Source organism: Scylla paramamosain, chromosome 5, assembly GCF_035594125.1.
Source record: "Scylla paramamosain isolate STU-SP2022 chromosome 5, ASM3559412v1, whole genome shotgun sequence".
Taxonomy (NCBI): domain Eukaryota; kingdom Metazoa; phylum Arthropoda; class Malacostraca; order Decapoda; family Portunidae; genus Scylla; species Scylla paramamosain.
The window spans coordinates 217,725-240,815 of record NC_087155.1 but is presented as its reverse complement, the minus strand read 5'-3'; the positions used below and the strand labels follow the sequence as shown (position 1 = coordinate 240,815).

Sequence of the window (23,091 nt, the reverse complement as noted above, 5' to 3'; positions counted from 1 at the left end):
GGAATCTTCCCTCAACTAGCTTAGTTTTATATATTTATTTGTATCTGTAGACGTTTAACTAGCCCACTCTTTTATTTGTTTATTTCTGTAAAGAACAGGAGCCTTCCTTTACCGATCCCAATTTTACTTATTTATTTATTTATTTATTTATTTATTTCTTTAAGGGATAGAAACCATCCCTTCACCAGCCCAGCTTTCACACTCTCCAACAGGCACGTGCAGCCTCTTGATTGGCCCATAACAGCCTCACAGATGCCACGCAGCAGCCACTTAATTGCTTGGTAACAATCTTCAAGGGACAAACAGTCAAGGACACTTCTAAGTTCAGCCTAACGCGGCGGATGACAGCCTCTAGCTCGCTCCCCGCTTGCTGCGTAGCCCAGTCCAGCCAGGCCCAGCTGAGACGCCCAGTTTGTGGTTTGCCCAAACAGTACTGGTGTGGCGAGGATGGCAGTAATAGTTAGCAGAATGACCTCGTCACGTGGACTTTGCGTATTACATTACGTGGCGAAGGAAGATGCAAGGCACAGAAACAAGTGGAGATGACTCGTGCATGGCGCCAACCCCTGACTCAAGGGAAAGGGAAACCAAGAGACCCTGAGCCAGGCTAGCGAGTCATTTATGGCTAAGCTCTCCCCAGCCATCGCCCTGCAGCGCACCCATTACAGCTTGATGAAGGGAAAGAAAAACACTGATGCTGGGATAATGGCAGGTGAGTGAGCGACATTACACCACCACAACCACCACCACCAGCCCTGACCTTGCTTTAGGAATGTAACAATGCACACTCAGAAATGCAGGGAAGGTCAGGTGACAAGTGTAGGCAGGTGATGGGACAAGACTTGAACCATATTATGAAACACTTCTGCGCCGCACCTCCACTACTTTTAAAAAGCTCTAGTTGAAGTGACACGGATTCTTAAGGATGTTTTTTACATTTCCAGTGACAAAATAACAAGACTTCTACATTATGAACGGAGAAACACCTGAGAACCCGGCGTATAATTTCTGTGTCCTTTGAAACAGTCGTGGTGAGAGAGTGAAGCGTTTCGGAATACGGGCCACAGAATCAGGTGAAGGTCGCCAGCCAGTCAGCGGCGGCGGACGGCGGGAGTACCAGCGTGGACTGTGGTGTCGAGGAACCTGCCTTGTTTCTTGATTTTCATACGTTTTAAGCGTTCTACAACCCAGAAATTGTTAACGTTGATCCTGGACATTGTACAGTTATAGCAGTTACTGTGTGGTTTTGTATGTGCTGCCGTGGTGTGATTAGTGACAGTGCCAAGTGGTGAAGTAGTACCTGCCTTGTTACTTAACTGTCGTACGTTCTCAAGCGTTCTCTGACCGGGAACTTATTAGTGTTGATAATACATGTTGGACAATTGTAGTAGAGTACCTGTGTGCTTTTATGTGTGCTCTTAAAGTGGTGTAGTTAGTGACAGAGCCTTAGAAAGCAAGTCATGTGTCCTGATTGGTATTGAAATGTAATCTTTCTTTCGTTGTTTTGAGTTTCTACAACCCAGAACGCATTGACGCTGATCTTAAGCGATGCACAGTAATAGGAGAGTTAAAGTGTGTTTTCATGTGCTCGTGACGTGGTGTAGTTAGTGACAAAGTGAGGCACGTGTCCACTCCTGCCTGGCCACCACACAATGTTATTACCACTCAGGCAACAGTGAGTGCTTGCCTCCGTCAGCCACAAAGCTCAGTAACACTGCCTGCTATTGAATTAATGTGATTTTCTTGTTTGCTTATGCGTTTCTTTTACTGGGAACTCATTAATATTGATCTCAGACGTTGTGCAGTCAGAGTACCTATGTGATTTTATATGTGCTGTTAACGTAGTGTGGTGAGTGACATAGACCCAGATAGATAGTCACTGGTCAAAGGCTGTGTTCTGGTAAAGGAAGATGCGTGTCCACTCTTGCGCAGCCTCACCACGACCCATAATCTGATTTTCTCTCAGGAAACAGTGAGTGAGTGCCTTCGTGAGTGACACAGGTGAGGAAGACTGGCAGGTACTGAAATAATGTTTTCACTCGGCTAACGCTCGGAAAGACTTGAGTGGCCTCGGCTTGCTGTTAAGTGTCGTGGTGTGGTGAGGTGCAGAACAACGTGTATCTCAGGGAAGAAAGCAACTTTTGAACTCGCGGAATAAGTAAGTAGAAATAAGTACTTACCGAGTGCTTCTGTTTTCAGATTCGTACAAATCTTACCATATCTTACCTTACTTACGTTATCTTACATTGTATCTGCCTTGCCTTGCCTTGCCTTGCCTTGTCTTACCTTACCTTTTGTTTTTTTAATGTAATAATGTAATAATGTAATTTAATGTAATACCTTCCCTTATTTCACCTCGTCTCTCCTTCACGAAGTGCTGTGCAGATTGCATATTACAAATCATGTGAGTGGCCACGCCAAAATGTAATTCCTAGTATTCTATAAGTTGTATATATTGCAAACTATGGCATTTACTAAAGCTTAGATGTTGGTGACCATGGAATGCAACTCTCTCTCTCTCTCTCTCTCTCTCTCTCTCTCTCTCTCTCTCTCTCTCTCTCTCTCTCTCTCGTGGTGAGAGAGAGAGAGAGAGAGAGAGAGAGAGAGAGAGAGAGAGAGAGAGAGAGAGAGAGAGGGGAGGGGAGGGAGCAATAAAACAGGCAGTAGTGTTAGTTATTGGGGTTTTCAAGGGTGTCTGCTTGATGATATCGAAGGTTCAGCGGGAATTCTGTATTGACAACAGGAAAGACACCCATGACAACACAATGAATTACTATGTTCTTTATAATCTTGAGGGAAAAAAAAAAAAAAAACAGTGTAGAGGAAGTCACTGGAATTTTTGAAGTGTTTGTATGAAGGTATTGGAAGTTTAGCGAGAATTCTGTAACAAGAATGACAGCGATGAAAACAGTATCACTTTCATAAGAGAGAGATAAAGCAAAAAACAAGAGGCTGTAGTGGAAGTGATTGGAGTTTTTAGGGTGCTTGCATAATGCTGTTGACTTTTGAAATTGCCCGTTTGGTTTTATCAGTAGAGTACTGGAGAAAATTCGCTACTTTATAATAGAAGGGAAACATTTATTAAGCATGTAGCAGCAACAACAATGTGGACTTAAGTAAATATAAGTGGATATTAAACTGCAACTGAATTTTACTTTGTGTGTGTGTGTGTGTGTGTGTGTGTGCAAGCGCGTTGGTGTATAATATAAAACAATTTTCTTCACCAGCTGAAACAAATCTTATCCCACAAACCTCCAATATCCCACCCTGATTTCGCTGGACGTGGCGGTGATTAGCAGCAGCCGCCGCCGCCGCCGCCTGTCACGGGGCCGCCTGCCTCCAGTAATGGCCGTCCTGGTGACGTGTGCCGCCCCCAAGTCCCTGATTTCTGTTGCAGTGAGATCAAAATAATTACTTGATATATAGTTCCCTGTTCTTTCGCCGTAAAGGATTCATGCTTTGCCTTGCTTTTAGTTGCAGTTTATTCTTTATTTACGAGGTGCTTCAGAACCATACGATTTTACGAAAGCTAAGTGACTGCTTCCACGGCTCACTGTACTTTTTAACGTGAAGCCCAGCCTGAATCAAGTGAACGATTTAATGCGCCTTGATTGCTTCCTCTCCACAATTACTTTCATGCATTCTTTTTCTGGAGTGGTTTACATCTTGCGTGAGTTGACTTCCACTCTTTTATGCCTCCAATAATGTCTTGTCTATTTATTCTATTCTTATTGTCTTTTCGTTTTTTTTTTTTTTTCCTTAAGTCACTTCTGTATTTCTTTCTAGGAATACCACCTTCTCCTCCTCCTCCTCCTTCTCCTCCTCCTTCTCTTTCTCCTTCTCCTTTTGCTTCTCATTCTCCTCCTCCTCCTCCTTCTCTTTCTCCTTCTCCTTCTCCTTCTCCTCCTCCTCCTTCTCCTTTTGCTTGAGTGAGAGAACGAAGATGACGATGATGATGATGGGAAAACCCGGCAGGAAGACTCACATCATGCAAGTTGATCAGAAAGGATTGACGGCACGGCGCGGCGGGGACGGAACCATCAGCTCCCCTACCAACTTGCCCCCAAAATACTCAACCCACAAACAACACCTGTGCCTCTTAACCCCCAGCCAACCACAACCTGCTTCCTTCCTACATGCGCTTCCTAAAAGAATGGTTCCACTTCCCCTATCACCGCCATCACAACAACAACAACAGACTCTATACGGCCAGTGACCTTATTAGCAAAGCAGAACTTATTGCCACTACAAGGAAAAGAAGAATCACCAGAGCCTGTTGCTTTCTCTCATGTGTTTTCTGCGTACAAGACTGCTTCCACCTTTCCCATCACCACCACCACCACAACAACGGCAATAAATAATACACCAGCCATTGACTTTATCAACAAAACACCACTTACTCGTATTGCCACTACAGGAAGAAGAAGGAGAAGAACAAAAACAGGAAAAAGAAGGGGAAAAAGAAGTAGTAGGAGTAGTAGTAATAATTGTAGTAGTAGTAGTAGTAGCAGTAGTAGTAGTAGTAGTAGTTGTAGTAGTAGAAGGGTAAAAAGAAAAATAAAGAAAAGTAAAAGAGCAAGAACAAGAAAATGTACAAGAACAAAAACAAGAACGAAACAAGAAATAGAAACAGCAGGATCAAAAGAAAAAATAACAACAACAACAACAACAACAACAACAACAACAACAATAACAACAAAAACAACAACAACAACAACAAAAAGAGCGATTTAGCATTTATGTTTCCACCATCGTCATTGCTCTCTCTCTCTCTCTCTCTCTCTCTCTCTCTCTCAGTTAGGCAGCTGTAACTACAAAGAAAAGTGGAAAAGTTTACAGAGAGAGAGAGAGAGAGAGAGAGAGAGAGAGAGAGAGAGAGAGAGAGAGAGAGAGAGAGAGAGAATAAGTTGGCTTGTCAGTAAATTACGTTCGTCATGCGAGGCTCGTCATGGTGGTCACCCGAGGGAGTGTAGCGGGTTAGCGGAGAGGCCCCGTGACCCGCCTGTTCCACGCCATTTGTCGCCACTAAAAGAGAGAGAGAGAGAGAAAAAAAATAAAGAGAAAAGATACATGGAAGGAGAGAGTGAGCGAGTGACTGAGTGAGGGAATGAAGATGATGTTGATTTTGATGGTTAGATGCACATTCACTTCTACTAATGTTCAAGTGATTGTTTTATTTATTTATTTTTTTTTATTTAAGCATGTTTTATTTTTCTAATATATATATATATATATATATATATATATATATATATATATATATATATATATATATATATATATATATATATATATATATATATATATATATATATATATATATATATATATATATATAGCACGTGTTTTGCTTTCATGGTGCGTAGGTACAGAACAGGCAGAGAAATGTATGGCTATTCTTCGTACTGATGCACAGGCGCTGGTCTTGTCATTGCTGTTGTTGTTGTTGTTGTTGTTGTTGGTAGTGGTGGTAGTGGTGGTGGTGGTGGTGGTAAGCAACACAAAAGGGTGAGAGACACTTATCAAGATACTTATCCTTCAATTTTTGGATAATACAATTGGCTCTTTAGGGACTAGAATCTCAGTGATCCTTTATTTTTCTTCCTTTTTGTTGGTCTTGGCTAGTGCTATAATAAATAAATAAATAGATAAACTTTCCGAAAATTACTGTCATGTTCTTGCCACCACAGCTTTCTTGCTTTCATGAACTGATTGATTCAAGGTCAGTGGAAGGATACTGGTGTCTGTAGCCGGTGTCAGCAACGTGCAGGAAGCGAAGAGAGCACTGCACTGGTCTGTCAGGGCTTGATGCTTTTATGGACCCGAGACTGATGGAACAAGCTAAGTTGATGACGAGATATTTGAAGAAATTTTGGCTGATACATTTATTTTATTTTTAATTGTCTGCTTTGTCTGGGCCATCCCGTGTGCGATTGCCGGCCTGGTGTGTAGATAGATAAAATAAATAAATAGATTTTTAGGTGTTTATTCAGCCCGCCATGTGACCTCTTGACGTGAGAAGAATACAATACTAGGTCAGTGACGCTCCGTTGCACAAAGATCACTTGAGTTAAAGTGAAGTGGAGTTGCTTGAATGGTGAGTGCGACTGTTGTGAGGCATTATGCATGTGTGCAACGTTATTCGCTCCTTTACATTCACATGCTTTGGCTTTATAAATATTCCCCCGCTTTGTTTACACACGAGGTTTTACGAGGCAACCTGTGTGTGCACTTAACTGTTTCCCGCACCAAGAGCCCGGGCAGCGGCGGGGCACCAGGCGGCGGCACCAGGCGGGGGCACCACGGGGGTTTAAATGTAGGAATGATCGAACAGGAAGGTCGTGTGAAGAAACATTTCTGGGTATGTGGAGCAGGTGGGTCAATAAACCTTCACTGCTTTCCCGGAGGTGAACCCGCCGGCCTCAAACCGCCGAAGCAGGGGAGGTGAGGGGCTGGGAGGGGAGGGAAGGGGGAAGGAAAGGGAAGGGGAGTTGCTTGCCGGGGTCACGCGGCGAGGGATAATACACGGAACAGTCGTGCATCCTCAAGGTCGGGTCAGGCAGTCATCCTTCCGTAACGTACTGGTAGTGCTTCTTATCGATAGTTCGTATTAGCGCATTTCAGAGCGTTATGGTGCATTTTTCTTTTCTTCTTCGTATACTTCCGTGCCTTCAGTCTTTCAAGGTGATGTCTACAAAGCGCCACTCAGAAGAGGAGCTAAGTACAAGGAAGGAAGCTCGCTGGGAGGTCTTTGTTCTCCAAGGCTCAGTGACGCGCATGAACACCGATTATTGCAGACACACAGTGAGGAGCGGATGTAGTTACTCATAACCCACAGGACAACATTCCCTTCGCCTCCTCGTCTCAACATTCTCTTCACCTCCTCGTCCTTTCTCCCTCCACACATCCAACCAACCGTGTTTCCCGCCACTGCTCCACTCACACCCATTACCGCCTGGCCAGCACACCACCACCAGAGGCACGGCCCTCCCCACCTGGCCATCATTTACTCATCCTCGCTGCAAATAACCACATCCTCTTATTTACGTCACCGATAACTCTTGGCAATCAGTTGTAGTAATTGTACACTTTGTAGGAACGGGCGATACGCTGCTGCATCCCTGCCAGAGCCTTGAGGGAGAAGAAAACAAACCAGTCAGGTAATACGCCTTCAGGAAGAGGGAAGCATCTCTTACAGACTGAGATGGTGAGGACAATGAACGCAAGAACACAAAGCATAAAGTGAATATGTAGCTTTTGCTTTTGCCTTAAGTTCGCGATACGCTCAGTATGAGAGAACATCTTCACATTTTCTTGGTGAGTGATGTGGTGATGATAGACACGGTAAAAGCAAAAGCGCCCACAAGGAGGTATAAGTTGCAGTTGTTACATTATTTGTCAGTGTTTTGCTCAGGTTGCTGTATTCCTCCCTGTCTGCCTGTCCCGTGGCTGTCATCCATCAGTGTCCAGCGCACGTGACTGTTTAGAATGAGCCTGGAATTGAGGGAAAAAGAACAGTATGTACACAAAAGTATAGTGTGGACGTATGAACACACACACACACACACACACACACACACACAAAAATTTCTCTCTCTCTCTCTCTCTCTCTCTCTCTCTCTCTCTCTCTCTCTCTCTCTCTCTCTCTCTCTCTCTCTCTCTCTCTCTCTCTCTCTCTCTCTCTCAGAAAAATATTATAACAGAACATAATTGGTCAGCCCTGGAAGACGCGCTCAGCTGACCTTCCGCAACTTGTCTTTCTCCCTCACGCCACACGACGGAAAAAAGTTAATTCTCTTCTCTCCATCCTCCTTTTTTGGCTCGCTATGTCGAGTACGCAACGCCGCTCGCAAGGTTAAGAATTTCGATACCGCATTTTCAAACGTTCAGGCGTCTTATCTCTATTACTGCCAGACATTAGTTATTCAAGGGAGTTTTCATGTTTGTAGTGACAGTTCAACCAGGATTTTACATTAATGGGAAAAAAGAAGATACTGCAGAACCTGGCTGATTGTCTTTAGCTTTTGAAAAAAAATAGGTGTTATAGGCGTTTCAATATACGAACCTATTGGCATATCAAAGGAGGAAAATCAACATAAGGGAAGGTGCAAGTTGTTAGACCTATACCTGACAGTACCTGATTAACCCTTTCAATGTGAATGGTACATGTTATCTTAGCAATCTTAGGCAATTTAACCCACTACAAATTAAAACCCCTTTCACTCCTATCTGGTACATCTTTCCTTAATTACTAACCACAGTGATACATATTTTCTTGCCCTACAACCACCTCCGAACATTGTATTTACCAAGAATTACAAAATCTAATCTTTTTATTTCCTTTCTTGTAGATGTTTATTTAGTGTTGTGAACTGTTACATACCGGAAGGAAAGGGTTACACTACAAGATATTGCATGACACCTTTTGCCGAGAGTGTAGTCTTTCAAAATGCTCATCTAAACTTACACAAGGCCATTATGTCAAGCTGAGAAGATGCTGTAGGGATCAAAGAGTTAATGAATAAATGAATGAATGAATGAATTGAGTGTCACGTGCATCTCTTGAAATGGTTAACTATTGGTGGACTCCTTGTGGTGTTTAGGTGACTGTATGATGACTATCTGTTATGTATATATGTCTGTGTGGCATATAGTACAGGTGAACATACTGGTGTGGGTTAATACAGGGAAGAAATAATGTTGTACCTGACTGTACTAGGTATAGCTCGGTGTGTGTGTGTGTGTGTGTGTGTGTGTGTGTGTGTGTGTGGCAGAAGTGTGCAAGGCGGGCTCATCGCGGCGTGAAGGAAAGAAGCCTTTTGTCCTTTCTCTTTTTGAGCAGTTCGGGGTTGGCGACTCCAGAACGGGCCAGAAGTGGTCGTGACGGAACTAATCTGCTGCCTTTTATTATGATTCACTTTATGCCTTCTCATAACACGCGCGTCGACTTCACAGTTTTATAGGCTCCTCAGTCCTGCTCATTTTTACATCCCTGAAGGTAACCATCGCCGCAGTCTTGCAGGGAAGCACACCATGTACTTACCGCTGATTTAGGTCTCACCTTTCCCGGGAACACATCAGCAGTCATCATCGCGCTTCGCCGTGCAAAAATTTTAATTTTTTTCCTTGCGTGTTTGCACCGGGCAGGTGAAGACGTGATGGTAGGCTTTGTCGTGTTTGAATTTCCTGTGTCTGGAAAAGAGAGAAAAAAATGTGGGGCTGGACATGTGATCGATCCTACGGTGGACTGACGCGTGAACACCACTGACAGGGGATTACTTGACATTCAATTGTGATATATATATATATATATATATATATATATATATATATATATATATATATATATATATATATATATATATATATATATATATATATATATATATATATATATATATATATATATCACACACACACACACACACACACACAAATGCATTAACACAATATTAGCCAGCTGCAGCGGGGTCACCGTGCCGGGCCACGGGCTCACCACTGCACCGATGACGGTGGTAAGGAGTGGTGCGCTGAGGCGGCCCATGGGTGATCATGATCCATGAAGATGCCAAGTTTTTCTCAGGGTGTGAGGGCGGGGCAGCCGCGATTTGGGCTCATCACCGAGAAATTAGATGCAGGCGTTACCTGGCCATGGGACGCCGCCCTCTTGTGTGCGGGGATGACTGCGGCGGAGAATGACGGTCAGGTTGGGAGTCTGCATTCACTGTGACATGGCGGTGAACCACTGCAGGAAAACTTTCAGGCAGGTCAGCAGGCAAAGACAGCGCCGCTCACGTTTTGGTGTTGATTGAGTTACACCCAATCTAGCAGAGGCGAGGGGGAATTCAGTGGAATGTTGATATTCTACATTACTTCCTTTTCTTAATGTTTCTTTGTATACAGTCTTAACTTCCTTGGTAAAAGGAAGCCATTTGTTTGTACGAATGAACTGTCAAGCGACATCATCATTAATAAATCAGGTACTTGTGATTATGAAGATGAATGGTGTGGAAAAGAACGCCCCTCTCCCTCCTCCTCTGTACTCAGTGAAGAGACAATGAGAGGAGCCCGCCAGTGCCAGGCAGGCTGCTGCTGGCGTGGGGAGCGGGAATGGGCGCGGACGTGATCCTGTTGACAGCGCACACCCACCACGCCGAAAAAAAGGGACCGGAAAGAATAGGGGTGAGCAGGACGCCCTGCCTATGGCGCCTCCCCTCCTCTCTCCTATCCCCGCGCCCACAAGTGTTGGGTGAGCGGCGCAGTGGAGCTTCCGGTGAAGATCCTTTCCTTCTTTCCTTTTAAGACTTCCTAAAACACTCTCTGCTCGTGATTTTTTCTTTAATCACTCAAGTAGAAATCAACATCACACTAGACGGCGTTCGTATTTCATGATGCTTTTGTAATATCTCCTAGTGTCATTCCACCCTCCGTCCTGCCGCTGTCTGGACCGCCAGCACCCATAACCACCATCGCGGGCCGAGCGGCTCCACATCAATAAGCTTAAACTGACTGACGTCATCTCCTCGTGCTGGAGTGGTGTTCTGAATGTCAGTGAAGCAGAGAAGTGGTCGTGATGTGAACATGACTCTCTCCTTCTTTACGTGGAAACATTCCTTGAGTATGGTGGTGCATTATATACTTTCCTTCATAAATAAATGACAGAATTTTCGAGTTTGGCTCCAGCAGCACAGCCAGGATATATGTCAGACTTTATATATATATATATATATATATATATATATATATATATATATATATATATATATATATATATATATATATATATATATATATATATATATATATATATATATATATATATATAGTCAGATTTTCATGGATATTTTTCTCATTTTAAACTATCATTGGAATCCTAGAAAAAAAAAAAAAACATTGAAAACCACAGTATTTCCCACTAGACGTTGCTAAAAGTAGTCGAAATATTGACGCCGAAACGTTGAAGAGCGTGACCTTGGGACTAGATTCTGAAACCTGCTCCGCAGTTCCACTACTTTCAAAAGGCTCCAGTTGAACCTACATCGGCTTTAGGGGTATCTTTTATGGTTCTAGTAACAAACTAACAAAATTTCTTCCTTGTCAACAAGAGAGACAGTCTTGAGAGCCTGGCTAATAATCTCTGTGACCTTTGAAAATAGTCTTGGTGAGAGAGCAAATCGTTTCTGAATACCGGTTTTGGTGTGACGGTATGTGAGACAACGCTCAGCAGGGATGTTTCTTGTCGAGCAGTGCACACTGTCTCCAGCTGGTGCCACAATTAAGAAGCTTTTTAGGCTCATTCCCTCAAAGTTGAAACTGTGGACCTCTTGTTAAGTTTCTTCAGTACTTTCCGGCCATTACACCCTCAGCTCATCACGCCGCCAGCCTGCCTCCCTCTCCTCGCAGACCCTGGCAACAGAAGACTTAGGTGTGTGTGTGTGTGTGTGTGTGTGTGTGTTGGTGCTTAGTCTGTTGTATGTGTACGTGTGCGTGTCTGCCTACATGTGTGTGTGTGTGTGTGTGTGTGTGTTTAAGAAATCAACAATCAACAGTAATTTCTTAGAACTGCCAGCCAAGTGTGTTCCAGTAACGTCATCTATTGTGTGTGTGTGTGTGTGTGTGTGTGTGTGTGTGTGTGTGTCATGTATCATATTCGTATTTGGTAGAAGATACGAAGGTAACGTAAGAATCTTAACACTTTCTTGCTACAGATATCGACACTTCTCTGTCACAACATGAGAATGACAGCTGGATCTTAATGTCTTGTTCATTCCTTGATTTGATGCGTGTACTGACATGGAACAAAGTTAGGGAAGATGAACAGCGTATGAATGTGTTCTTGCATTTGTCGTGGAGAGCTGAGTCATCACTTTGCTGCAGTTTTATTTCTTTAAGCCTGGGTTTTCATTTGTTTATCTATTTTTAATCTATTTTTTTATCTGGATTCCCCGCTCCTATCACTATATAGAAGGTGGCATCACTAATGGTCACAAGGATAATGCAATCAGACTTTTTCACTAAAGATTTGACATTTTGCACATTCATCACTCAATCAAGCCACTTATCCTTCAGTTTTGAATAATCCTTTCAGCTTTCTGTTTATGGTCTGGCACATCAGTGGGTATTTTTATTTATTTATTTATTTTTTTTGTCCTAGGCCAGTGTCCCTCTTACATAAAAAATCCAGTATGCTTAATGAAGGTCAAGTTGATCAGTATTGTAGTACTCTTTAATTTACTGAATAAAACAAATAACTTTAAACATTTTCTCACCTCATATCATCTGCAAGAGCACACTAAATACTAGAAAGGTAACATTAGGAACCAAGCAACTGCCTCAGGGTGACACTGTGATTACAAGACAATAAAGTGATGCTGTGTTTTAAAAGATATAAATCATCATCATTAGAGCTTGACTTGCGCCTCCATGGTGTGTGTGTGTGTGTGTGTGTAGGACCGCCACCACACTACCACAGCGACACAGTTACCTGACCCGCTCACTAGTTGGCGCCATATGGCCAACACAACACCCACTCATCTACACATCCCCGCACGCCCGCGCATCCACCTCCCCCTTCACTTCCTTTCTTAATGTTAACAACCGTCATCATAGTCATATCAGACACCTCCTTTCTCTCGTAACTCGTAACTTTCATCTTCGTTCATGCTTTCTTGCTTCCGAAATTGAAACTCTTTTCCTCCTCCTCCTCCTCCTCCTCCTCCTCCTCCATATATTATATCATTTGCTATTGTTTCTGTATCTCTTCAGTGATCTCTTCAATATGGTGTAAGACAATGACAGATAGATAAATGGCAAGTGAGCTTAGAAGATGAAAGGAGCTGCGGTGTGTGTGTGTGTGTGTGTGTGTGTGTGTGTGTGTTCATGTCACGCTACAACCCTCCAACAGTCTTCCTCTTTGTTGCCACCTTCTCTTCAGGATGCTAAGGAAATTGACACGAAACAAAAATTTGTGATGTAAGTTTCTCGTTAAGAACAACTATCGCTAACCAAAACCAGTGAACCGTGGGGCGTCAAGGCTCATTAATAAAGATCGCGTCACAGAGAGCTGGCATGCAGTGTCGGCAGAGGGGATGCAGGGAGGGACGTGCTTCATGCTGATTTCCCCCCCAGCCCGTTAGGAGGCAGTCACCATTACTGCCTTGATGAGATGCAGACACGGCGGTGGAGAATGGCGTGAAAAAAAAAGAATAAATAAATAAAAAAAAAAAGACTTGTTATAGGGAAAAGTGATCTGAATTTTTGCTTTTTTTTTTAGTCTAGTCCATATACGTCTCGTTCCTGAAAGTTTGGATGGTCGAATTACAGTATTTCTTGGTGGCACTGGCGCGGAACAATATTCATCCGTATTCTGAAACACTCCCGCGCCCAGACTACTTTCAATAAGCTCTACTTGAAGTTACACTGCTTTTCAAGAATGTTTTTATGGTTCTAGTGACAGATTAACAAGATTTCTATATTATTAACAGGAGAAACACTCTTGAGAATTCGAATAATCATCTCTGTGGCCTTTGAAAATAGTCGTGGTGAGAGAGCAGTGTTTCAGAATATGGGTCCAAGTGTCGCCAGTAGCGGGTGGTGTCGTCTTCCCCTTGTCCTGGCGGTGGCGGTCACAGTGGTGTTGATGGCAGCTTAATGGCATCATGTCAGTGATTATTGACTACTCGATCATTCACGAAAGAATAGCCACTTCCGGTGGGACTCAACTTGGGATCAGGGAGCTCACCACTTCCGTGTGATGACCACTTGCCCACCGCCTCCCTTTGCTGAGGTGGGACTCAGAAAAGTAACTTTCGTAAACTCTTACACAGGTAATTGAGTGTGCTTGTCTTAAGAGGCACCTTTTCCAAAGAGAGAGAGAGAGAGAGAGAGAGAGAGAGAGAGAGAGCACTTGTTTTGACAAGGGCCAGCCTGGTATTGAATATCGAAGATAAATTTGAGACCCAATTTGCTAGAGGCCAGTGTTAATAAGTAAAAATCCATGTAAGATTATATTAAAAAAAAAAAAGATAATACATAGTCATATTGAGACATCCACACCCGCATCCACATCCCCCCCAAAAAAAAAAAATAAATAAAAATAAATAAATAAATAAATAAAACCAAAAAACTGGATGTCTGAATTTGATTTTCGATAAAAGCTGTTTTCACCCGTATGTGTACACACACATCTGCATTTTCAGACACAAGATAAAGCTCCAATATGTTATAACTGGCAGACAGAAGTGTGTGTGTGTGTGTGTGTGTGTGTGTGTGTGTGTGTGTGTGTGTGTGTGTGTGTGTGTGTGTGTGTGTAGGGGGTGGCTAGAAAGTTAAAATAGTCTGTGCAAACTCAATTTTCTTTCTATAGTATTGCTAGAAGAAAGCGAAACATTTTATGGTAGACTTGTATAAATGAAGCTTGAAGACTGCATGTGTTGTATATGCATGTTTGTAAGTGTAGTGTTTCCAAACATTACTTTCTTATTGTTCTTATTAGACCTTTGTTAAGTGCGGCAAGGAATGCTGAGTAGAATGGTAATAGTTTAATTATTAAAGATTACAAGCGTTCATTCTTTTAGGTGTATACATTATCTTGTAATAAAAAAAATTAAAAAATCATCCTTAAGAGTGAAATAAGCGAGACTGCACAAATATCACCGTTTCCTTGGTTCTCCCATCGCTTTGCTGCGCTACTCTCGTATCCACACTGTCTCATACTTGGTGGCCACGTGTCGCTGCAGGTTGTGTATGTGGTAGATGGAGCCAGGGATGGGGCGGGAGTGCACCAGGCGGTAACCATAGTATTCCAGCCCCAGCAGGAGATGATACAGGCTCTCCAGGTCCTTGAAGTGATCGTCCGTGGCGTAGGGAAGGTGCAGGAGTAGTCTGATCTGAAGGGGAGAAAGTAGTAGTGGTGGTAGTGGTGGTGGTTGTGTTGGTGGTGATGGAAGTAGTAGTAGTAGTAGCAGTAGTAGTAGTAGTAGTAAGAGGAGGAAGATGAGGGTTGCAGTAGGAGTAGAAGGAAGAAAGGGAAGATAAGTAGTAGGAGGAGGAGGAGGAGGAGGGTTGAAACTATTGCAGGTGTGTGTGTGTGTGTGTGTGTGTGTGTGTTGGTACTGGTGCGAGCTGAAACTATGTTTGTAGTACGTACAGGCTGAGTGATTAGACCGACTTGTAAACAGATCGACATGTTAAGTGGCATGTCTTTGTAAATATATTCAATACACAGACCTCTTGACTCACCCACTCACTCAGTTCCACCCTCCCTCCCTGACTCACTCATTGGCACTCAATCTCTCACCCACTCACTCACTCAGCCTCACCCTCCCTCCCCGACTCAATCACTCAACCAGTTACTCACTCACTCACTCACTCACTCACTCACTCATCCACTCTTATACTACTATGGTCATCATTTGATATCATTTAGAACTGCAGAAAACTATTTGCATGGACACGAAGGAAAGAAAGAGAAAACAGAAGCCTAATTCCACTTTTCCCAGCAACAAAAACCTTTCAGGGAGACTATGACAAATAAATAACCCTAGAAAAAGTGTAGTTTAACATGATGAGAAATGGCTGAGGTAATGAAAGGGCTCTGTAGTGAATTACTGGACACCTTAATGTAATCAGTGGAGTGGCTAAGACAGCTAAGTGTTGCCTCCCACCCGCTACTTAGGCCGCTCTGTCTCCTCGTGTTTACCTGCTTGACGTGGGTGTACGCCTCGTAGCCTGACAGGTAGAGGGTCTTCAGGAAGGTCCATTCGCTGCCTCGCGTGGTGGTCTTCACTTTAATGGATGGGCTTCCACTGTAGAAATACATAATTTTTCTAACAGTACTGAGTAAGACAAGTGAGACTCCCTCCTGATATATATATATATATATATATATATATATATATATATATATATATATATATATATATATATATATATATATATATATATATATATATATATATATATATATATATATATATATATATATATACACACACACACACACACACACGACACTGCGTTTCAGGTATCCATCAGTCTGTTATTCGTGTTGCTCTGCGCATGGGAAACACGTCTGAGTCTCACTGACCCACCACATTAAGGAGGTAAGAACTGGATTGACATTAGCGAAGAAAATTTGTGATATGCGATTGATATGATGGCAGATTTACGGATAAAATGAAAACCCACCAGTATACAAGACGGGTGTAAGACCACTATAGGTTTATCCTCAAAATAATTGAAAAAAAAAAGTAAATAATTGGGTAGTAGTATTGACCAGCATCTTGCAGATGTTATTGGTGCTATATATGGTGTTTAATGAGAAGTGTGGTTTGGGGGGTTAATGGTGATAAATATGTTAATTACACAGACCTTGAAATACCCATTATAACTCTGAATGTTACCTAAGTACACACGATAGGTACACATTAAACAACCAGACTCTGGTAGGTACAGGGTACGAGAAAGATTTAGGAGTTATAGTTAACTCTGAACTCCGTCTAGGGAAACTGCATAGAAGCCAGAAACAAGGCAAATAGGGTACTAGGATTAATTTTTAGGAGTGTTAAAAGTAGAAGGCCGGAAGTAATATTAAAGTTATACTTGGTGCTGGTCAGACCTCATATAGGCTGCGCTGTGCAGTTCTGGTCCCCACATTACAGGAAAGATATAGGTCTATTAGAATCAGTACAGAGGAGAATGACTAAAAGGATACAGGGGATGAGGAGTATTCCCTATGAGGCGAGGTTGAAGCTGTTAAATTTACATTCTTTAGAGAGACGTAGGTTAAGAGGGGACCTGATAGAAGTCTTTAAGTGGTATAAGGGTTATAACAAGGGAAATGTAAGCAAAATTCTTAGGATCAGCAACCAGGGTAGAACAAGAAATAACAGGTTCAAGCTTAAAAAAAAAATTAGGTTTAGGAAGGAGATAGGAAAAAATTGGTTCTCAAATAGAGTGGTAGATGAGTGAAACAGACTCAGTATTCATGTAGTTAGTGCTAAGACACTAGAGAGCTTTAAGAGAAGATTAGACAAGTTTATGGATGGGGATAACAGATGGAAATAGGTAGGTATATTTCATACAGGGACTGCCACGTGTAAGCCTGGTCGCTTCTTGCAGCTTCCCTTATTTCTTATGTTCTTATGTTCACTACACACACACACACACACACACACACACACACACACACACACACACACACACACAAAGGAGCGAGTGTGATTGTCCATTACTTCCCCCAAGAATCACGTAAGGAACTAAAAATAAACACAAAATTCAAAGTGCACGTAATGTTTTTCCCATTGTTTTACTTTCCCTGAAGCCGACACAAAGATTAAAGGATTACAAAGGATAACACGCAGCAGCAGACCCTTTGATCCTTTCTAGATGGTTTGATAATACGGTTCCACTGCCTCTGTTTGTAATGGAGATTGGGGAAACAGAGTGAGAGGCTCAGGATCTGTATTTTGAGACACTTGGGACTCATAAGAATCGCTTACAGAGGCCGAATAAATTATATTTGCTTCTCGTGGGTGTTTTCTCATTAATGGCAGAGAATCGTTATTAAACTATAATAAATTCATCAAAATAAATTCGTGAAAGTTAAAATAATCAGAATGTGTTAAAAATTACTTACATAAGACGTCGTAACACTTGAGAATACGTCCCAGTATAATACGCTAGTCTGTGCACACTGGCACCTGGGAATATAGAGCGCCGCAGTGGAATGTTTGGAATCATTATTTTGAAACACTCATGACTCTCATAACAACTATTTGCAAAGGCCACAGTGATGATGGAGAATACTTGTTAAACTGCTAGTAGAATCATAAAAAAAAAAAAAAAGAAAACCTGAAAACTTCAACAACTTCAACTACACTACGGCATGTTAAATGTGATCGAGATAAGACATGTAAGTGTTTGAGAATCATAAAAACTCCCTTGAAAACCCCCAACAACTTCCACTACAGCAAACTTGAATCGATTATTTCTTGTTCCAGCCTGATTAGTTACCCTGAGAATTTTGCGTACGTCACCTTTGTTGTATAGGGAATATAACAAAGGTGACGTAAGCAAATTTCTCAGAATCAGTAATCATGAAACAACTAGAAATAATCAGTTGAAGCTTGAAAAGTCAGATTTAAAAAAGAAATAGTAAGGCATTGGTTCTCAAATAGAGTAAATGAATGGAATGGAGTCTGCAATGAGGTTGATAATGTTGAGTCATTAGGGAGCTTTAAAGGAAGGTTACACACGTTCATGGATGAGGATGATAGGTAGAAATAGGTAGATATGCTTCGTACAGGGATTGCCACATGTGGACCTGTTGGCTTCATACAACCTATCTTACTTTCTGATGTTTCATAAGTTAAAAGTTTTTGCGATATGACGCCGAAGTGTTTGAGACAACGATCTTGGTAAAAAGCAAGATCTTAGTGACATCTCAGAGAAAGGCAATCCAGTTTAAAGGCTCATGACTAAACTATCTTTTCTTAACTAACCATGTGTGTGAGGAGATCGAGGAAGCCGTCCAGGGTGTAGTTGTTGAGGCTAGGGGAGACGGTGAGCTCCAGCGGGTACAGGTACACGTTAGGCTTGAGGCGCGAGTAGCTGTATTCCGTATTGGCCATGAGCAGGTGAACACGACACCCGCGCTGCCCCATCTGCCGAGTGTCATGTTGATGTTAGTGTGTAATGTGCTGTAGGGTGAAGGCTCTTGTGATTCAGTTTGGAATTAGTGCTGAAAAGGTAAGTTTAAGTTGTATTCTAAGTTGTTGGTAATGTGTTCTCGTCTAGGTTAGGTGTGATAATTAATGTTCAGGTGTCCAGGCACAATGTAGTGTCTCCTGTAGGGCAATTTCAAGATAGAGATGACTTTACAGACCGTTGCTATAGGGAAGTCGTATGTGAATTATTGTATTTCCATATTTTCATATAAACACTACTGTTGCTGGTCCTCCTCCTCCTCCTCCTCCTCCTCCTCCTTCTCCTCCTCCTACCACCACCACCACCACACAACACGCCTCCCCTTCCCTCACCCGGCACTCACCACAGTCTCAAACTTGATGTCGTTGCGGTTGATGCCGAAGGAGTAGATGCGACAGGATTCCTGCGTCGGGGTCTCGGGAAGGGCATCCAGGCAGATGTAGGTGCCCTCGTGGCCTGAGATCTGAGACACACACACACACACACACACACACACACACACACACACACATAGAAAATAGTAATTACTTATAGAAGTTTGAATACGTAATCAGTTTCTTCGTTTACGTCGTACTGGAGTTATTTATTTATTTATTTATTTTTAGAGAACAACATTATAATGCTATATTTAATCAACCGTTTATGTATATTCAACTTTCATCATGCAGATTTTTTCCTAATACTCCCCCACCAACACCTAGACACACACACACACACACACACACACACACACACACACACACACACACACACACACACAAAAGATAGATTTATTGACTACAAGCTGAATACATATTTATAAATTACTTCAGCAAATAGGTCTATATAATGATACCCATTATTACATACACATTAGCTAGCTGTAGTCTAAGAACATTAGTTACACCGCAACACACACCCACCACCCACACCCACCCACACCTCAGACTCACCATGCGATCTTCCGTCTCCAGCACAGAGGAGCCCGGGATGACCTGAGAGTTGGAGCAGTTGACGGTGGTGACGGTGATGAAGTCGAATAGGTCTTCAATACTGGACAGGAGGTAAGATGGGCGAGTCCTAAAGGAGATGGTGGCTGTTTGTGGCTGCCTGAGGGGGTGAAAGGAGAAAGGTGAGTGTGTATGCTGATGTAAATGTCTGTTAATAATTGGTATGGTGTTATTTAGTTCATGCAAGTGATTACCTGATAGAGGGTAACATGGATCAGGAAGTGAGTGGTTCTCATGTTGAATGCCCTGTGAAGAAACGTGCTTTTAATAGTGATCCTTATACGTAGATGGCAAAGTGGAGGGATTATTTTATTATTTTTTTTTTAACGAGAGAGATCGGCCAAGGGGAAAGAAAGGATAACATATCCACTCAAATGGAGAACGGAAAAAAAAAATGCAGTTTATTTTTTGTAGTGTCTTGATACTCCCGTCAGTGATACGTACGCGCTCCCGAGTCTTGTAGGGCACGGTAGCATTTATCAGCATACCCTCCAGCAATGTGGCGTGTGTATTGGTCAGGTGTTTCAAGGAGTCCTAACCCTTTGACCGGTATTTGGTACATCTTTCCCTAATTACTAATCACTCTGAGACATCTTCACTTGTTAAGTAGCCTCTAATCTGTAAACCCAGTATAAATTTCAAAATCTCTTCCTTTTAATCCCCTTCTTTCATGGAGCTGCTTATAAAGACCACTTCTGGTGCTATTAATTGTTTCGTATCGCAGTCAAAGTGCTAAGCTTCCTTGGGTGTAGGTGTAAGTGCCGTAATGCAGGTATTGCCACTCACCTGAACAGCAGCACAGTGGCCAGGACAGAGTAAGCCAGCAGGGAGCAGCACAGCACTACCACGGCCACCACCCGGCACTCAACCCCTGCCCTGCTGTGCTTCCCTTGCATGTCCTTGGTGTGACAGGGCGATGTAGTGCTGCTGTTCCTCCAGGTCGTCGCCGCCTCCAGCACTCCGCCACGCAGGGATTATTGCTCATTTTTCCTCATCCGCCGACACCCGCTGTTTTGTTCACTTTTTCCTGGAGGACACCGCTGCATCACACACACACACACACACACACACACACACAGACACACACACACACACACGTCTATCCATCCGTCCATCTATCTGTCTGTCTGTCTGTCTGTCTGGCTGGCTGGCTGGCTGGCTGGCTGGCTGGCTGTCTATCTATCTATCTATGTATCTATCTATATACTAATCTATTTGATCTGCCTGCTGTGTCATTATTATTACAAAGTAAACGCGTGTTTCATATTGTAATTATGGTGATAATGTTATTCATGCTTTTAATGTTTCAGGTACATAAACAGTACCTTGTTGCTGTCAAATTTATCTTCATAACATCCACAGTATTATTAAAGTGAGAAAATCCTGTGCTGTAGGAATCTATCTTCAACAAACAAAATGTCGTTTTGCCTTCCCCGCGCTAATGTATGAGTGTTCTCCTCTTTTGTCCTGGTGTGTCATCCAATCAGTGCGTAGGAAACCTTCACACAGTTTCAGAGTGAGTCACTGCACATCGGCGTTGCCTTATCACCTGGCCAGTGTTATCAAGGTGTGATGAATCCCGGTGAAGGGCGAGCAAAGACACAAGATAATGACAATAGCTTGCCTTTACCAGCATGAGGTGAAGAAACAACCCATTCCTGACATTGCATCCCGTCTCATTCTCTTCTGGAACCAATAATATTAACTTATGACATGTGTTGTCTGTATGAAGGGAACGTATTCCTGATTCAGATATTATGAACTAATGCATTACTACATTGCAGATGTGAAACGTTGCCTGAGTGAATGCAGTTCGTTGCAGCTGTGGTGAAATGTAAATTGTCACAAAAAAACAACAAAACTCATCACTGCGGTTGTAAGACGAAAACATCAGCATTATTTTATTCTATTTTATTTTTTCGGGTAACGTTACAAAGTTGAGGCCTATTTTTCATTTACGCAAAGAACTACGATCTAAAAAGAAAATATTCGTGTCATTTGAACCATTGCGCATCGGTCAAGTACGGAGCAGCTTCGAAACAGGGAACCGAAGCAGTGCGATTCCCCCCTGAGGCAGTCTGGTGCTATGCGTGGTGGTGTTTGTACTTGTTGGATGTGTACTGCCTTGAACACCAATTGCGGTCAAGGTGGAGCGGGACTGGCAAAGCACTACTCAAAGCCTGCTCCCAAGGGGCCACCAGGCGTGTGGAACAGATAACGAGCGTGCTAAGGACACATATTCTTAAGTTCTGGTGACACCGCTGGGCAGAGAAACAGTGTTGTCACATCGCCATAATATATAACAGTATTTTATTCAATCCGTTTAGTATTCTAGAAAATTGTATAGCTACTGGTCTTCTTCAGTCTTATCAATTAAAGTAGCACAGACCTGGTACGTGTATACTGTATTGTAGTGGTACTGATGTGGGCATGCGCGCTGCTACAGAGGCTGGGCACTGGCGCACCCTCAAGGTCATTCAGGCTGCGGCCTGCTGCAAGGAACAACTTATTTTTGTTTTTACCTGTTTTGCTGTTCATTCTTGTCTGTTTGCCCTCTGTTTGTTAAGAAGGCCATTAAACATAAAATATAAGGGCTGTATAGTGAAACATTACATGTATAACAGAAGGTGAACACTATTCCACGACATGATTATATAAAGACGTATAAAGTTGCTATGTAACCCAGACGGAGTTTCAGCTCTGCTTCACAAATAGCTTGGCACTATAATATGCCGCTAAATCTATTTATAGACACAATCTCACCTAGGCCTAGTGACCTTGAACAGTTGCTAGGGAAGGCTGAATCGGGAAGTCTGATGCTCCTAAATGTCAGGCAGCGAGTAGAGTTTAGTGTGACACCGGCGGGGCAGTGTTGCGCTGGAGGCGGCGTGTGGCTTCCCCACACCTCCTTACCTGGTTGCAAAACGCCAAGGTGGGCCGCGGAGTTTCGCAGGACTCTCTGGTGGTGACAAAGAGAGCTGAGAGCATAACTTCCTGTATTATTCTGGGAATGAATCAAAGGAGATCGCCATGGCGCCGGTAGATGACGGTACTAATTTATGGAGCCATGGCATTTATCCGGGAGGGCGCGAAGCTGTTGGGAAGTGAGGGTGAGCTGGTAAGGAATGTGCTCAACCGGAGTGCAGATGAAGGGAAGGCGGACTGAGGCTGGCAGACCACTGAAAATGTAATCAAACATACTTTTTTCAGTTTGTTTATAAATACGACTAGCCTGTCGTTCTCTTGCATTCAGTTATATTCGCTGCAATATTCACGACATACTGTGTTTTGTAAAATAACATTACTAAACGCTGCCGTGCTGTTCATCCTGAGTGCAGAGTGTTTGTGACTGACACGAGCAGTGAATGACAGAAACAGGAGCATTTTGGTGAAC

The 23,091-nt window shown here is 42.8% G+C and overlaps 2 protein-coding genes across 3 annotated transcripts in view; one reads left to right on the top strand and one right to left on the bottom strand.

The window, feature by feature from the left end:
- Positions 1-91: 91 nt before the first annotated feature.
- The window catches only part of LOC135100378 (uncharacterized), a 98,719-nt gene continuing 75,719 nt past the window's right edge, over positions 92-23,091 (top strand). The window contains exons 1-2 of the transcript XR_010268644.1: positions 92-2,158; positions 19,662-19,751. The gene's annotated coding sequence lies outside the window, so the exon portion shown is untranslated. The remainder of the gene's footprint in view (positions 2,159-19,661; positions 19,752-23,091) is intronic.
- Positions 14,526-23,041, bottom strand: LOC135100380 (uncharacterized). 2 transcript variants are annotated; one of them, XM_064003202.1, is made up of 7 exons: positions 20,484-23,041; positions 19,892-19,943; positions 19,641-19,797; positions 19,052-19,171; positions 18,504-18,665; positions 15,701-15,806; positions 14,526-14,888 (listed from the first exon to the last, which is right to left on the bottom strand). In XM_064003202.1, the coding sequence occupies exons 2-6, from the start codon at positions 19,906-19,908 to the stop codon at positions 15,789-15,791; spliced, it is 474 nt and encodes a 157-aa protein (XP_063859272.1). In that variant the 5' UTR covers positions 19,909-19,943; positions 20,484-23,041; the 3' UTR covers positions 14,526-14,888; positions 15,701-15,788. The 2 variants fall into 2 exon arrangements, with proteins under 2 accessions (XP_063859272.1, XP_063859271.1); XM_064003201.1 differs by lacking the exon at positions 19,892-19,943 and having other exon boundaries at positions 20,484-22,189; positions 22,461-23,041.

Bases quoted from the DNA above. Each gene is read 5' to 3' on its own strand.
- LOC135100380 (XM_064003201.1), bottom strand. From the start codon at position 20,593: ATGCAAGGGAAGCACAGCAGGGCAGGGGTTGAGTGCCGGGTGGTGGCC. The intron at 19,172-19,640 runs GTGAGTCTGAGG...TGTGTGTCTCAG, and splicing joins TGGAGACGGAAGATCGCATG to ATCTCAGGCCACGAGGGCAC. The intron at 18,666-19,051 runs GTGAGTGCCGGG...GACACTCGGCAG, and splicing joins ACATCAAGTTTGAGACTGTG to ATGGGGCAGCGCGGGTGTCG.